General features: G+C 47.0%; 1 protein-coding gene across 1 annotated transcript in view; it reads right to left on the bottom strand.

The window, feature by feature from the left end:
- The window catches only part of CCDC9B (coiled-coil domain containing 9B), a 97,156-nt gene that overhangs the window by 33,588 nt on the left and 46,952 nt on the right, over positions 1 to 16,616 (bottom strand). Inside the window, exons 6-9 of the mRNA XM_019496457.2 lie at positions 6,789 to 6,863; positions 2,742 to 2,926; positions 1,079 to 1,140; positions 531 to 584 (exon numbers count right to left, since the gene is read on the bottom strand). Coding sequence (XP_019352002.1) covers positions 531 to 584; positions 1,079 to 1,140; positions 2,742 to 2,926; positions 6,789 to 6,863 — 376 coding nt within the window. The remainder of the gene's footprint in view (positions 1 to 530; positions 585 to 1,078; positions 1,141 to 2,741; positions 2,927 to 6,788; positions 6,864 to 16,616) is intronic.

The following is a 16,616-nucleotide window of genomic DNA, read 5'->3' as shown; positions in this document are numbered from 1 at the left end:
GCATGTGCCCCACCACCCGAGACTGGCCACTGCCAAAGCCATAACTGGCTTCTGCGGATGGTCGCTGGTTGCACCTGCTCCCCACTTGCTGCCAGTGTGGCCGTCAGTGTCTTCAGGCAGTCTCCGCTCGCTGCTTGCCACCACCGACACTGATACCGGTATCTGTGGGCGGTCCCCACTCACCACCATAGTGCCCCCCCAGTCTCGGGAGGCACCAGTCGTTCATGCTGTCACCTGTCCCTTCAGTTCATTCAGAATCACTTGGCTACCACCGTCACACCCCCATATCCTTCTGAAAGTGTCTGAGGTAGTCCCTGGGCAAATGTAACTTAACATTTAACATGTAACGACCCTTAATTTGATACCAAAATCTGGTAGGTTTGTGCTGTAACTGTAAATCTAACCTATTCTTGAAGAGGACAGTACTCTAGGCACTAGCACAGATCTCCAGCTTTGATCAAGATGTCTTAGACCCCTGACAGCAGTTTGTCTCAATGAGAGTAAATGAGTCATTCAGGGGTTCTGCTCACCTCTCCCATCAGAAGGAAAGGACTGATGCTGGAATTTCTTAGAGTTTCTTCCCCCTGAAAGGATAAAGCATGCATGAAAGGCAGTGGGTAGTAGGGTTATACAAAGAGAGCACAACAGAGATCATGGATTTCATGTGATTTGTCCTAGCAAAAAAGTCTCACTCCATCAATGCACTCCTGTAAATGGGAACTGGGGTAGATTTATCCTAATAAGGAAGGTACCATATGCCACAGAAAACAAGTTAATAAGCAGTACAAGACCTCTGGAAGTCGAACAGGTCTTAGTCATCATACAGAGACCAAGTTACTGAATCAGAGCCATTGTTCCTCCCACTCCACACTGGGGAACAGAGAGCACTACCACCCATGTGCACAATTCAGATGCTTTGCAGAGTGTCAAGATCCACACCATGCATTCAAAGCCACTTCTGCACCTTTCCAAAGGAAAGCAAACTCTCCAAGGGAGCCTCACAGCTGACACGAAACACTGATCCACATGAGCAGGTTTAATTAGTGTAAAAACAGAGCCTAGTATCTCCTTTTCTGACCTTTTTTATTGCTGTGATTATCCAAGATTGGCTCCCCATCCTTAGCAAAGCTGTCTTCAAACCTGCAAGTAAAAAAAAGAATAGCATCAGATAGAAAAAACACTCTCTGGAGTAAGCAAAGCCTATGCCTTAAGTCTTCAGCCAGGTATCCTTACACACACCTTTCCATAATTCACAGTGAATACAGTCACTAAAACTGTAATCATGTGACAAAATATCCCCACACAATAAGAAATATATTGAGATCCTAGAGCAGAATGGAGACCTCCAAGCCATTCTAGGATTAAGATGCAACAAAAATGCTAAATGTGTCTTCAGTTGAATCTTGGACCTCAATAATTTTGATAGAATGGTAGCTACTGGTAGCTACACAGGGAATAGGGGAAATCCCAAGAAAATGAAGGTATGGGCAAAGTGCATGGGAAACGGTCAAAGAAATATGATTAATTAATTTATCCCATGGTTGTAAAATTTATCACATGGCTTTCTTCAGAATGACTAGGGACAGATGTTCAATGCAGCAGACAGAGAAAAAACTTGTCAAAACTTCTCTGTTGGCACTTTTAGCCAAAATCTTTCTCTCAGTGCAAAAAAATACCAGCCCAGAAACTTTCAACCTGCTAATAATAACCAGCTGTTACTTTTTCACTTTAATAATACATCATTTGAAGATCTCAGAGTACTTCGTTAATATTAAACTGCACCAAACTCCTGTGAGTAAGGACTATTATTTCAGTTTTAAGGACAGGGAAACTGAGATAAATTGTCAGCCATAATTTTTAGTGGTGCTCTGAAATTTCCCTTGAAGTCAATGCATCTCTAAAAATCAGTTTCTAAGTGATGGTCCCTGATCGGATAGGAACTGCTTGGTAGAGACAGATCACTCAGATATCAATCATATCACTTAACCAAAAGATCATCTTACATATCTGTCCTATATAAAGCCCTTTTGGAAAAGAAGTGTGTGAAATGAGTCTTTGTGAGCAAGATCCTCAGCCTAGAACATGTAATGGCCCACTCTTACAAATGCTCCACTCATCTGCAGGTAATACAACTTATTCAAAAGCCCCCTGACCAGTGCATTTTAGGTGACCAAGTGTTGATGACAAGACAAAAGTATAAATCAAGAAGGGATATACCTCACACCTCTGCAAGATACACAATAAATGTTCTCCAACAGGCACGTACACTGTTTTAGTGACCTGTCTGATCCCAGCACTGACCGTGCATGGTGGAATGCCAAATGGGGTTCACTTTACAAGACAGGGACAATGTAGTAGGGTTGGCTTTTTACAGAAATGAAAAGGAGGTAAGGGATTGGAGAGAAACATTTGGAATATCAAAACAGATTTGCCACGCTGTCCCTTTCAGAACAGCTTCAGCCCTCTCCTGCCCAGTCCATGGATCTGACATTGAAAAGCCAAGTGAGATTAATGGGAGGTCATCCTCTCTTTAGTGGAAGAGACAGTGGGCTACAAGGTACCTCCCTTTACTGCTCTCTGACTCCCTGTAGAATCCATAGAGATCAACCTTAAGGTTTTAATATGCCACTTCTTGCCAGTTCACAGTGCCCCATCAGGATATAAGTCCCGCTGCCAGAACCTGGCATTGTCCATATATGGCCTGTAGCATGTAAAGGACCACAGGGATTTGGAAGACCTACATGTGCTCTGACTTTTCTACATCCCACGCCCGTCGCCATTCACCCTTTGCATTCTTGTGGCGTGCTAGTCGTTCCAGGTCAATCTGATCCCGCTCTTTCTTCCACCGTACATATTCTGAGCGCTCCCGTCCAGTCATAGTGAAACCCACATCCCCTGGATTCTTCTGCAAAGACTTCCCTCCTTCCTAGAGGGAACAAATGAACAGCTCATTAAGACAGTACTGCCTTCCAGGAACACTCTAACAAGTGAAGTATTAAGTACCTATCCAGTGGAAATAATATCTGTAATGAAATGGGTCTTTCACTATAAAGTGACAAGCACCCTGGTGGGGCTCCATAGATAATAGTAAATGCACTTCATCCAGAGTCCTCCAAACTTTACAAAGGTTCATAACATTTCTATCAGTTAACACAGAGAAACCAAGGCACAGAGAGGTGGGAAAAAGTCACAAAGCAAGCCTGTAGCCAATCTAAGAGTAGCAACTAGTCCTCCTGACTTCCAGTTCCTCACTAGAGCACTCACCCAGGAAAATCTTGTCATAAGGCATACTAACTTATTTCTAAAAGGCAGCTGCCACAAAACTGCAACTCTGAGAACACTAAAAATCCTCACATTTGCCAGCCTGGATACACCTCTATTGCACTGGCGGGAGGTATTTCCATAACTTTGCCCCCGCTACCTGCCACAGTAAACCAGCTCCTTTGGTTCCTGGGTAGCTTTGGGGATGATCTGCCTTGGATGATAAAAGCAAAATTGCTGTTTGAACCAGGTTGCAGTTGCTCTTAAGCATGGCTTTTCAATTGAGCCACTTGGTGCCTGATTTGTAAACATTTAAAAAACATGTTACGGATGTTACTGTAACTCTGTGCGCCAGTGGCCAAGGTAACCTGTTTCCCGTGCTCACTGTATCCAATTTGTGCATTCAGTCACAGTAATTGCAGGTATAAAGCAGGCAGTGGTCATTTACACGCTGCGTCTCTGCATCTACCTGCTTAAATGTTACTATTTTTCCTGGAAAATGCACTTAGACAAAGCCTATCCACTGCTGCCTATTGTAGACAGCCAGTTCCAGGACTGCATGTGACAGAGGCCTTCAGCACTTTTTTACTGTAGACAGTTATTTCTGTGTTACCAAATCCTTACATGAGCTACAAAGGGACAAGGAGTAAAAGCCCCATAACAGCCTTGAACTCTTTGTTAGTAATAATCCTTTCCCCCAACCCTTTCACCCTCCAACACAGGTGAGTAAGAAGCAATCATTTTGCAGCCAACCTCTAGCTCAGTGTGCTATATAATCAGCATAAAATACACAAATCAGAAAAATATCCTCTGAGCAAAGGACTGTTCACTTCCATTGCTTGAGTCCTCTTGAGTTATTGCTCTATCTCATGATGTAGCAGCTGGGTGCTTTTGTTATTCAAGACTTTAGAATCTGAACAAAAAGCCAGTTCAGAACAAAGTCAAGAGTGCTGGAGGGGGATGGATGTAATACAATGACAGTTTAATGGACCCCACTGGAGGTGGGAGCCAACTGGCCAAGGCCTGTTATCAAGTGGAGTTATATAATAAGTAGTTTAGCACAGAACAAGTCCTGGGATGTTAATTATTGATGGATAAATCACTACTCCACATTTCTTTGCTTCAAAGCCAGCCACCTCCACCCTTTCCCCCAAACAGGAATTAATCTCCTTGGCATTTCATTGAAGATCAAAATAGACTGGAGGAAAATGAGTGACTGAAAAGCCTGTTTCCAAGGAGACCCACCTGTGTAGGTTGGGAGAGGTGGAGGGAGCAATTGCTCTTTAGTTCTTTAGCAAAGGGAGTCCAGGGACCTGAGAAACTTATCAGTGAGGGGGAGGGTAAGAAAGAGGCCTGGACCTCAGGTCTTAAGCACAGGAAAACTAAGTCATGGTATCACAAAGCCTGCTATTCTGAGAAGTGCAAAGTTGGGTTTAAACCCTCCCTGCAACTTCCAGGTCCTCCTCTCGCTGTCCCATATGCATCACAAGGGATGGGACAAGCTTTGTGAACAAGTTAAGTCCTTGGGAAAGCATGACAGGGTGTAACAGTGGCAGCATGATCTGTGCTATATGCAGACAGACCCTTTGCAAGCTCACCCATCAGCTACAGTGCTGCAAAAGCATCTCAAATCCGACTAGTGACACCAGCACCGCTCGAGAGGATACTGACTGTCCTCCCATGTGAGAACTGAGTGGGGACTGCAATGCATTTGTGACGAGCACAGAGGAAGATCAGGCAAGATCTAAAGAAGTAACTTCCACTGAACACCCAAAACAAGAGTTGACCCCAGGCGTCTAGAGGCAAGAGGCCAGGATGTTGGTCCTTTGTGCCCAGGCCCCTATCATAGCTGCTAGGCAACCAAGCCAGTCAGGATGACGGAAGCCTTGAAGCCGTCAGATAGTGTGCACCTTGCTGAATGACTGTGCTATTTGTCAGGTAAATAAAGATATAAATCTCCTGCCTACCAATTGCAGGCTGAAGGAGCTGTTTACCAAGGAGCTGGGGCTCAGCTCAGCTTGGGTACAGCTGTGTTTCCTGGACCACAAGGGAGACCAGCCAGGCAGTCCCGTGCTGCTTTGCTGAATGCAGCTGAATTTAATGCTCAGAAGCTCATCTGTGTTCTCCTAATGAATGGTACTAGGGCACGGGCTTTTCAATTTATGCTCCATTAATTAAGAGTACCTGCCAGCTCAGGGGAGCCAGTGCTTCCTCCTGGGGCTTGTATTAAACAGTCAACAGGAAGCCACGAACTTTAATTTACTGCAGCCCTCCCCATCTCCTACTCTGGCTAACACTATGGACTGTGGCTAATGCAGCTGGAACCTTTCAACCCATAAACAAATTATAGCAAAAGGGAAAATAGCCAATGCAAAGGCAATCACTGTGGCTGGGCAAAATTCCTGGCAGTACCTCTGGTGTGTTAAGAGATATGGGCTTAGACGGCAACCTCCCTGCTTTTAATTCCCTGGCTCTAGAAAAACATGACATTCAGGTATCGGCCAGCTGTTCTGACAGCACCCTCTGCTGGCTTCTCTGCTCAATATCACTTGAAATGGAATTCCAGGAGGGGGACTGGATTTCCACTTCTGCCACTTAGACATGGGGCACATGCCTGTGAATGTCCACATAAAGACAAGATGATTTGAAGGGCAGAGAATTAACAGTACCACCAAATAAAATGGTGTCTAAAGGACTTTGCAATCCACAAGAAGGACAATTAAAAAGTGCCTGTTTATTTCCAGGTATGGTTCGCTCTAGAGAAATCTGAGTTCATGAAGCTGAAGTCAAACTGGTGCAAGTGTAGTCCAAGGGATCACTAAGAACAAGGAACCCTGCACCAACAGTTCTTTATAGAAATCCAGTGCACAGAAATCTCTACTACCACTGCCATCTCAAAGCCACTTCCTGCAGGATCATTTGATCAAGCTAGGCATTTACACATTGCTCATCATCATCAGACATCTGGGCGCAGCACAGGGAGGGGGAGACAAAGTTCCTTGAGCAACACTTCTTAGTAGGCCAATAATTACTCCACCAACACTAATTCATCCCATGTAGTTTATAAGCTATATCAATTCTTTTTTAGTTTGCATTTTCTTCACAACCATGCTATTTAGAACCAGATGGGACAGAGCACTGGATAATACAGCCTAAGGTACAATGCCGCATTGGGAGGGGAATGGATGCCATGATTTAGTAAGACTTTTACATCTCTGAGCTCTATAGTTTTATTGAGAAACTTGTCCTTTTCTTTACTGGAATAGGTTTGTTTCACAGTCTGGGAAAGTGACGGATGAGACAGACAGGGAATGGACTTCACAAGTGCAACAGGCTGCACACAAAGGTCACTATAGAAATAAGACAGGCACTACTAGCACCACTCTGAGAACTGATTCCTAGAAGTGCTGAGTGCCTAAAACTCTGATTAAAGCAATTTTGGCTATTCAGTCCCTCTGATAATCAGGCCCTGAAGGAGGACACAACCCCACTCTTATCCACATCACAGGACATGAGGCCCCTCTCACCTTTCTGCTGTGCTCATTCTCAGGGCATTTGTCTGTCTCTGATCTCCTCGTTTCCACTGGTCTCTTTTCATCCACCTGAAGGAAAAAATAAAGCCATTCATTCCCAACTGAGCAGGGACTCCACCATGAAGAATCAGTCCCAGGCTGCCTTGGCAGTTCAAAATCAGAAGGGTTTGCCCAAGAGGCACAAAAGATAAAGAGAAGGGAAAAACTGGCTACTGGGGCAATGAGTCAAACTGGTAGGGAAACGGAGGTGGGAAAGCAGAGAGATACCAGGATACAATGAGGAAAGCAGCCAAAGGAACAAATCCTTCCCCCTCACCATGTCAAGGGATGAACTCCCGTCTAGAGAAAGCTTAGGCATCAAGGTGCTGTGTAAAACACCACTGTAACTGAGTCAAGGAACCAGGTGCACCTTTGGCAGTTGCAGACTACTATAATTAAAAGGACACAATGAGATCCCGTCTACATCGCTTAACTGTGTTGTGAACAAATCCCCAGAACTTGCTATAGTGCCCTTAGAATCATAGACAAGTAGACCTGGAAGAAACCTCGGGAGGTCACCACTAGCCCAACCCCTTGCTCAAATCAGGATTATCCCTGTCTAAACTATCCCAGCCAAGTGTTTGTCTAATCTATTCTTAAAACTGCACAAACAACCCTTTCACACAAGTATAAAGCACAGTGCCCAAAACATCAGGAACACACTAAGTTGCTGCAGGTAAAGTAGGAGTCAAAGGCATTGTCAATGTCCTGCCATCCATGTCACCATCACCAGCTTCAGCATGCCAGGCAATTTCATTCGGCTCATGGGCACCCACCAATTAATTGTACACCATCCAGCCCGCGTGCCTCACTCACACCCTCCTGTGCAGGAGGGCCCTGGCCTGGCCAGTATGCACTGCTTCTGAGCAGGGCTGCTGCTTCCACTGCTGCAGCCACCTGGGATCCTGCTTAGCTTCCCCAGCCTCCAGTGACTCCTCTTCATGTCTCTCCTGCAGCACTTGCTCTAGGCAGCAGGTAGGGAAGCTGCAACTGGGTGGAAGTGCGGAGCATAGGGCTGGCAGGAGCATGGAGCTGGCAGGAGCCTGAGGCCCATGCCCCATGGGGTGGTAAGAGTGCAGAGGTCAGGTGGGCAGGGTGTGGGTGGAGTTAGTGGGGTGTGAGGGAGGGTGGGGGGTGTGGGGATTCCCCCACATGCCCCTCGCATGGCACATAGCCCCCCACTACCAGCGGATCCCCACTCCCTGCTTCCTGGGGGAGTTCCATGATCTGCACATGACGGCAGGAAGTGGGGAAAGCAACCAGCTCCATCATGTAGGGCTACCCCCCAGTGGCACACAAGTCCCTGGAACTGCACATGAGCCTCACATGATAGAGGCAGGCTGGCCTGGCTTCAGTCCTTGCTGCCAGGTGCAGCTCCCACAACTGGTTGGCCACATGCTGCCCAGCTGCACCCGTCTGGTCCATGAGCCCCCTCAAGGGCCCACCACCTGCTGCTGCTGGCGTTAGGGCCTGTGCACCCTGGGGATGGTATATCAGTGGCGGGTCCCCACACACCTTACCTTCCCTCATACCCCACAAACCCCACACACCCCACAACCCTCCCATACATACACACCCCCAACATACCCCACACTCCCCACACACAGCCACACCCTCTTACCAACCCCACACCCCACCATACACACACAATCATCCCCCCCAGGCACATGATACACACTCCCACACACACCCCTCCCACAAAATATACAAGAGTAAGACTTTATTTTTGAGTTATTATGCAATCACCTCTATATACACTATGCAAACACACATAAATCAGGACAAAAATATTTTTTGAAATAAAATTAAAATATGTTATAGTAGATGTTTAACTTTTGGTATATGATTTGGATTTGTTCTAGTTCCAAGATGGCAACCCCACCCCCGAAAAGCAGTACGTCCAGGGGCAAAGGGAGGAACTTCCGGTGGCAAAGGTCACAGGTCAGGGGCAGGACTTCTGGTTTCAAGATTGTGGCCAGGGGGCAGGGCACATGTCAAAGGGTGGGGCTACCATTGTGGCCCTTGATAACTGACCAAAACTCATTAAGTAGGCCTCGGGCCAAAATAATTGCCCACCCCTAGCCTATACAGTCTGCCTGTGAGATCAGTAATCATTATTATCTCTGTTTTATTGAAACTGAGAGATGAAGGCTTGGAGCAGTTAAGTGACTTGCTCTGAGGTACTCAGGAAGTTTGTAGCAGAGCTGGGAATAGAAATCATGTTTCCAGGCTTTTGTACCATCCCTCTGAGGATGCTGTTTCCATTCAACATGACACTTGGCTTCTGCGATTCCTTCTCACCCACATTCCATTCTCTTTGAATAGAGATTTTCATTTTTCACACCTGGCCCAGTTCTGTTCTGAAGCCCCACTGTTGTTTTCTTCTAGAAATCTGCTTCCCTGTCCATTACACCTTTCCAGACTTGAGTACTTAGTGTTTTCTTTCTGACTAGGAAGGCAGAAACCTATCTTAGTTCACAGCACGCTACAATGTCACTGAGTTTGTCTACACATGCAATCAATGCGCCTGAATTTTCCGTGCAGAAAATTCAGGTGCATTAGAATGGGCATCTATGCACATGCGCCCACATACGGAGCAAGCTGAGCCCAACAGGAGCCTAGTTCAGGGCTGCTCCTGCTGTGCTCTACCCCCCTGCAGCAGCCAGGGGGAGCTCCAGGGTCCCCTGGGTGCCAGACCTGGGCTGGCAGGGGACACGGGAGTCAGGCCCCAAGCCCTAGGGGCTGGGAGGGAGCTGTTCCAGCTCTAGAGGCAGCTCCCTCCCAGCTGCATAGAGATGAAGGCTAACCCTGATCTCTGATTGGTTGGGAGAGAGCTGGCCCCAGAGCCAAGACAGCTTCCCCTGTCTCCTAGATCTCAGGGCCAGCCCTGATCTCCACGCACCTAGAAGGGAGCTGCCCCTGGAGCCGAAACAACTCCCCCTACCCCCCAGGGCCCAGGGCTTAGCTAGGTCCCCTGCTGATTATGTTGTGGTCACCTGCTGCCTGGGCTGACCAGGAGCAACTTGCAGTTTGCTTCAGACTAGCATCTACACATGCGCTTTGGTGCATTAGTTTGAAGCACTATGTTCTAGTATCTGCATCTATGAGTACTAGCAGTAATTGCTGCACACATGTAGATGGTGATGCTTTACTGCACATTAGATTAGTTTAATGCACAATAAAGCATCTCATGTAGACATGCCCACTTGTGGCAACAGCTTGCAAGAGGCACTGGTGAAGTACAAGCTTCTTCACATTATGCCTTAGCATCAGCAGTGTGGTGCAACTGCTTTCTGGGACCCAGTTTAGGGACATTCATAGTCTGGGAACATCATGAGATAGAAGCATAAGCCTGGCAGCACTTAGAGTATGCCGTTGGTGGGGAGAGAGGAGGGCAAGCTGTGTGTCTAATTAGGTCACTTTCCTGAATCTTGTCTATGTTGAGCTTTTCTGAAAGTCTCCCAACTGCCACAGTGAATGTGAGATTTACCTCTGCTCAGATGAGTGGGAGATGACATGATAGGAAAAATGTCAGTATCCTGGCTCTACCAATGGTCCCATGATTAATAACACCTGAGCAAGACTTTCAGAAACACACCAGGGTAAGGTGCCTCCTGTCATCCTACAGAGTGAAGGAGATGCCACGATGGAAGATATGATTTAGCCCAGGGTTTGGCAACCTTTTCTAACAGCAGGCCAGAGTTTGCAACCCAGCCACTGCTGGACCACCTTCTGCCACTCCAGTCATCCTGGCTCTGTGGGAAAGACTGCTCTTTTGCAGCCACCCCTGAAACATATGCCACCTGCAATGATCTGCAGTGGCTAATTCAGCAGCAAGGGTAAGCAATGCAGGGACCACAAAACACCCTTCTGCATAGAGCAGGGTTGTCTGGAATGGCAACAGATGTTTGTCTGGCTTCTGGCAAAACGTGAGAAAGATCTGACAGCTGGGCAGCATGTGAAACAAATTAGACCTTTGCAGGTTGGATCCAAACTCTTTGCAAGCCTAATGTGGTCCATAGGTTGCCAACCCCTGGTTTTGCCAACACGAGTTACTGGGCTCAATATAGGGGGGTATAAGGGAAATGCCAGGACTTTGAAATATGCAGGAGATCAGGCTAGAGATGATCTTATAGTCTCTTCTGTCATTAAATGATCTGAAATGAAGAAGCCCTTTGCACTTAAGGTTGCAGTGACCTAACCCCATGGCAGCAGCAGGAGTATACAGTAGAGGGAAGCTAGCTCTCACCTTCCAGAGCAACAGGGATTGGAAAACTAGCTACCTTCTTGCTTAAACTTCTTTCACTGCTGCTGCCAAACCAAACAGGAACAGAGGGTAGGGAGGAGACTTTGCTTGTCAGAAGCTCTTCTCCTCCCTGCCCTGGTCTACCTCAAAACCTGATATTATCACTAGAATGTTTGGGAGAGGCCTAAAGCTTGTCTACACAGGGGACTCATTCCAGGATTAGGTGGGGTTTAAAGCACAAGAGCTATTTCAATATAAGAGTGGTCATAGGGGCAGTTATGGCAGAAGCACTTCCTTGGGTAGATAAGACCTGAGCCCCTCTGGCTAAGGAAGCAAAGGTTTCTCCATCTGTTTCTCTCCTTTATTATGGCACCCCTGCTTCCTCACTGGGAGTTGCCTGGTAGAAGATGTGCCTCTATCTCCTGTCCTGCATCCTTTAACTCAGCAGTGTCAAACTCACCCTGGGCCCCAAGTCAGATTTGGACTACAGGAGCTACATACAGGCAACACGGAGCTAGGGGCATGCATCAGTGCAGAACTCTGGCTGGGCACCAGCACAGAGTGCAGGGCCTGTGGTTGCACTGAGCCACATTTGGGCAGCAGCACAGAGCTGGAGCCAGGGGCATGCAGCAGCATGGATGTGGACATGACCATGTATGGCAGGCCCCCAGCTTTGTACAGCTGCCTGCATGTGGCTCTGTGCAGCCACATACCCATGGTTCTGAGCCACTGTCCAGCCAGAACTCTGCGCCACCTCACAAATGTATTTCCAGGCACTTACATGCCCCTGGCTCCATGTTGCTGCCCAGCAGCTAGGGCTGGATTAATACATAGGCAAACTAGGCACATGCTCAGGGTCCTGAGCTGCAGTGGGGGCAGTCCTTCCTTCCACAGCGGCAGTGTGAATGGCCCTGTCTGCTTCCCATTCCCTCCTCTCTGCTGGCCTTGCTGTCACGGTGGCTGCTTCCCAGCAGTGACTCTGAGCCCTGCTCCCCATGGGTGGCGGCACCGGGGTGGTAAGGGAGTTCTCAACTGGCCCAGGGCCCACAAGTTTGTTTGCCTAGGGCCCACTAAAGGGTTAATATGGCCCTACCAACAGCATGAAGCTTTGGCTGGTCTGCAGTATCAGCAGCATAGAGCCAAGGGTGCGCACTTCCAGTAGCCCAGCAGATGACCAGTAGGTCAGATACAACAATTCCTTGGACTTGATCTGGCCTGCGGGCCTATGTTTGACACTCTTGCCTTAACTAAAGAAATTCCTGCTCGCTATGAATAACTGTATATATGCAGCCCTGTACAACTGCCTCATTCTCATCATCCACTGCTGGATGAAGAACAAGACAGAAAGAAACAGCCTGTAGCTGAGTGACTGACTTTCACTAGCTCGGCTGCTGAAGGCACTGAAGCACACCCTCTGGCCTGATGATGGAGGCTTCAGCAGCAGTGCTCTGCTCTAAGTTCTATCCACGGGGACTGCTGCACCACAATGTTAGCAGTGTCCGCTGCTTACTGGTTGATGCAGCATCACATGATTGTCCGGCACATTTGCTGCCAAATGACTCTGCATTTATCACTTCTACCTTCCCCAGTTTTGTAACCATACATGGCAGTGTTGGAGCTGACTGCACAAACTATGCAGGGATCCAGCCATTTGTTATGTTGTAGGAAGAAGACCAACAGCCCCATCAAACTTTTTACAGACAAAATCACAACCAGAGGGGTTTGCAGACTTGCATCCAGTTCTCCCACTTTCTGAGCATTACTGAAAGGTCCTGTGTGGGTCTGAGTTCATCAGCTTTCCTGTGCTTTGCACAGTGGAGCAGAACAAAAATACAAAGAGTAAATTCACAGCCCAAACTGCTCAGTCAGCCATTCACAAAAATGATAATGAGATGAAGTCAGGCCCAGACTGGAAATAGGGATCTTATTCTAGCTCCTTGCTTCGGGCCATGTTTAGACAAATATCAAATCTCTGACAGGATGGCTAGAGGATTATTGAAACAAAATGAAGAAAACATTAAGTCTGTTTCCAAGGCTACTTACACTGTTGTAAATTAGACACCTCCCTAAACTAATATCCCTCTGTTTTTATAGTACCCAGAGCCTCTTCACTGAAATCACCCTGGAGTACAATCAGTGAAAGAGGGACCAAAAAGGTTCAAAATAACACAATGGCTAGGGAGAGGCATTCAAAAAGCCTGAGCCTGAATTGATTCAATGTTTGCCAGGTTAGTCTAACCTGCAGGGATTGAACTGATTTGCAAGTGGATAGACATTTACTTTTGATTCAGAAAATGCAGGTACATGCCTGCAGTGGCTCAGGCTAGAAGTTGGGTGGTGCTAGAGTGAACCCTCCCTTCCCTTCCACACTGCTGAGCTGAGGGGCAGGGCGTGGCCAGGCCTGGCAGGATGCTATGATTAGGGAGGGGTTTAAACCCCCACCCTGGCATGTACAGTCCCCAGCTGGCTTGTGCCTGAAATGGGAGGGAGAGCAGCCATTTTCCAGCTTACTGCTCAAGGGGCAGAGAGTGTTTCCAGACCCTGGTCCCTGGCTAGCATTCTGAGGCAAAGGAGGGGTGTGGGAAGGGAGGACTGCTTGTGTGGAGTGCATGCATCTGTTGATGATACTGAGCTTTTCAATCTCCCTCTCCTGCTTCTTCATACTGTCTGCAGAAAACTGACGGCACTCACAGGTCCCATGCATTGCAAACCAGGTCATTTCTCACACCTCTCTCTGTCCCCCCTGGAACAGATAGATTGTGGCTTTTGAAGCAAGCAAGCCAGCAAGGAGCTTATCAGAACACAATGCCTTTCAGCTTATCAAGAAAACAAAGCCTCTCTCATTAGTTCAAGCTCTTCTTAAACAGCTTTTTCCAAGGCATTTGTAAGGAAGAACGGGGGGACATTACTAGCTGACCTGCTGATTAGTTCCAAAAAGCCCTAAGCAGACACTGTTCTGTGCCTTTGTTCCAGTGAAATCGGGGGCAAACACACAGACATCTCTCAGCATTAGCTAACATGGGGGTAGTATGTCCAGATGCCACCTGGGGTCTATGCCGTGCGAGAGGGGAGATCCTTGCTTGAGCAGCGAGTAAGGAGAGGATGGGGTGGGGAGAATCCAGGCAGACACTGCTGTGCCTGCTGTCTCCACCTCCTTCTCAGACAGCCAGAGCTCCAGATAGGGAGGAAGAGGCAGGGCCAGCCCTGCTCTCTGGAGCAGACAGCCCAGCCTACCATGGGCTGAAAAGTATTCTGGGATGCTGGAAGACTCTGATTTACTTTAAACCAGGAAGGGGTCTGGGATAGAAGTTCCAAAACCAGTTTGACTCAAATCAGTTAAGTCTGATATTACATTAAACCAGGTTTATCTTAAACCATTTTCAGCCATTTTGAAACTGGCTTATGTGCACTGAATTTATGTTTGGTTACAGGTTTAAATCAGTTTCTGACCACTAACCAGTTTGTGTGTGATGTCTGTCCCTAGCCTTTCTGCCTACCACCTCTCAATCCTAACATATTCCCTGACTGATACTCCTGGTTGACCCTCTCTAGCTGTCACCCATATGTGACGTGTAGGGGGGATATGGGGGGGGGGGGGCACATGCCCCCCCCCAAGATTGGTTGCTGCTGAAGCCGCCACCAGCTTCTGAGGGCAGTTGCTGCTCGCACCCCCCGCCCCCTCCCCCTCTTGCTGCCAACATGGCTGCTGGCATCTGTGGGCAGTCCCCACTCACTGCTCATCACCCCTTGCTCCCTACCGCCAACACTGCTGCCAGTTTATGTATAACTTCTGTCCCTAGCCTAGGAAGGTGCTGATTGTGCTGGCTTGGAAATTTCTTTGACTTTGAAAGTCCTGGTCTGGAAGATCCAGCCCTGAGAGTAGCCACCCCAATTTTGCAGCGATACAGAACACAGTGAGAAAGAGCATTAGATATTTAAGCAAGTGCTGCATGAATACCTATGCACTGTAGACACAATCAGTAAAGCTTCTAATTATTTCAGTCCCAAGGCTCTGATTCAAGAACTTTGCATTCTTAGCAACACAGCAATAATCTGTGGTCTGAATTTCAGGTCCTGTCACAGAATCCACTCCCCACAGCTAGATTAAAACATAAACACAAACACCTTGTTGGGATAGATTATAGATAAGCAAACTTACATACAAAGCACCTGCTGTAGTTTTAGTTTCAAACATATCAATTACTTGAAATGAATTATGTAAACTTGTATAGTTTTTGCATTGTTTTATTGTAACTGCATGATTAAATTAAGGTATTTGATCAAAAAATCTTAGAAGTCTTTGTTGCTCTTCATAATGCTGATACAAAGAACCAGAGGTCTAAGGAATTTCTGAACGTTGTTAGTGTAAATGCATTAAACATGTCTGTAGGCACCATCTAGGGTAGGCAACGGTTAGATAACTTCATGTAAGAAGATTAATTTTTTAAGACCCAAATCTTTGTTAGTGTGATACATCTTGTCTAACTGATATCTTCCAAGGCCCATTGAGGAACTAATTTGGACTAGTTCTCAAAGGCCAGTGAACAAAAAGTTTTCTGAAGCTTCAAAATTTTTGCTTTAGCAACACCTCAGTTAAAAGCGAGAACCTCCATACAAACTTAGATACTATATCTCAAATCAGCTTACACATCCTTTTTAATATAGGGGACTTTGGGTATCTGGGGCAAAATGTGAACTTCAGTTTAGATTGAGGGGCTTATTTGCCTTCTCTTTTGTCTTTTTAACCTTAAGTTTGGGCTGAAATTCCAAGAAATGGTGATCCAAGGCTGGCAGTAGAGGAATGTTGAGCTTTGCCCTTCTTTTGTTAGAATAAAAACTGGTCACCACATGGGCAAATGTGTTTTTGCAGTCTGAACTCCAGGAGGGTGTCCTCCTGTGAACAACTGGTCTTCAGGTGCAGGAGTCTGATCATTTGATGAGGTTCAGCTGACAAAGCGACCTGGATGTCCTACACGGGAGGGTCTGTCATTGGCCACTGAGCACAGGGTGGAAGGAAACTGGCTGAAAGGTTGAATCAGAGACTCCATGCTCTAGAGGAGAAGTTGCATGCAGGAGAAAATCCCAGAGACCTGAGCAAACTCTGAGCCAGTCCCAAAAGCTGATCAAGAATGGTGAAGAAACTGAGGCAGAAAAATGCTTGTTTATTATTTTACTTGTATCTGCTTATTTCTTGTCCTAGCTAATGTGAAGAGTGGTTGGTTTTTGGAAATCTGAAAAAGTTTTGCTTGCGGATGACCTGCAAACCCAGTGTCCATAGTATTGGAATTCTTGGAAAGGATGTGCATAAGGCACTAGGGCACTTTGTAAAGTTAGCAGTGTTCCCAGAGGCCTTGTAGAGTTGGACTGCAAAGCCCCATTTCCCTGAAAGGATAACACAGAGAGAGAGAGAGAGCGCTTGTTCCTAGGAAGTATGCTGGACAAGCCAATGAAGGGGAAGAAGGGAGTGCTTCAGCTAACTTGATCCAAGGAAAGCTTAAAACCAGGTGGATCCAGTGTGGTGGGACTCAGCAGCCTGG

The sequence above is a fragment of the Alligator mississippiensis genome, chromosome 2 (assembly GCF_030867095.1).
Source record: "Alligator mississippiensis isolate rAllMis1 chromosome 2, rAllMis1, whole genome shotgun sequence".
Lineage (NCBI taxonomy): Eukaryota > Metazoa > Chordata > Crocodylia > Alligatoridae > Alligator > Alligator mississippiensis.
Note: the sequence above shows the minus strand (reverse complement) of the source record. Positions and strands in the feature narration are given on the sequence as shown.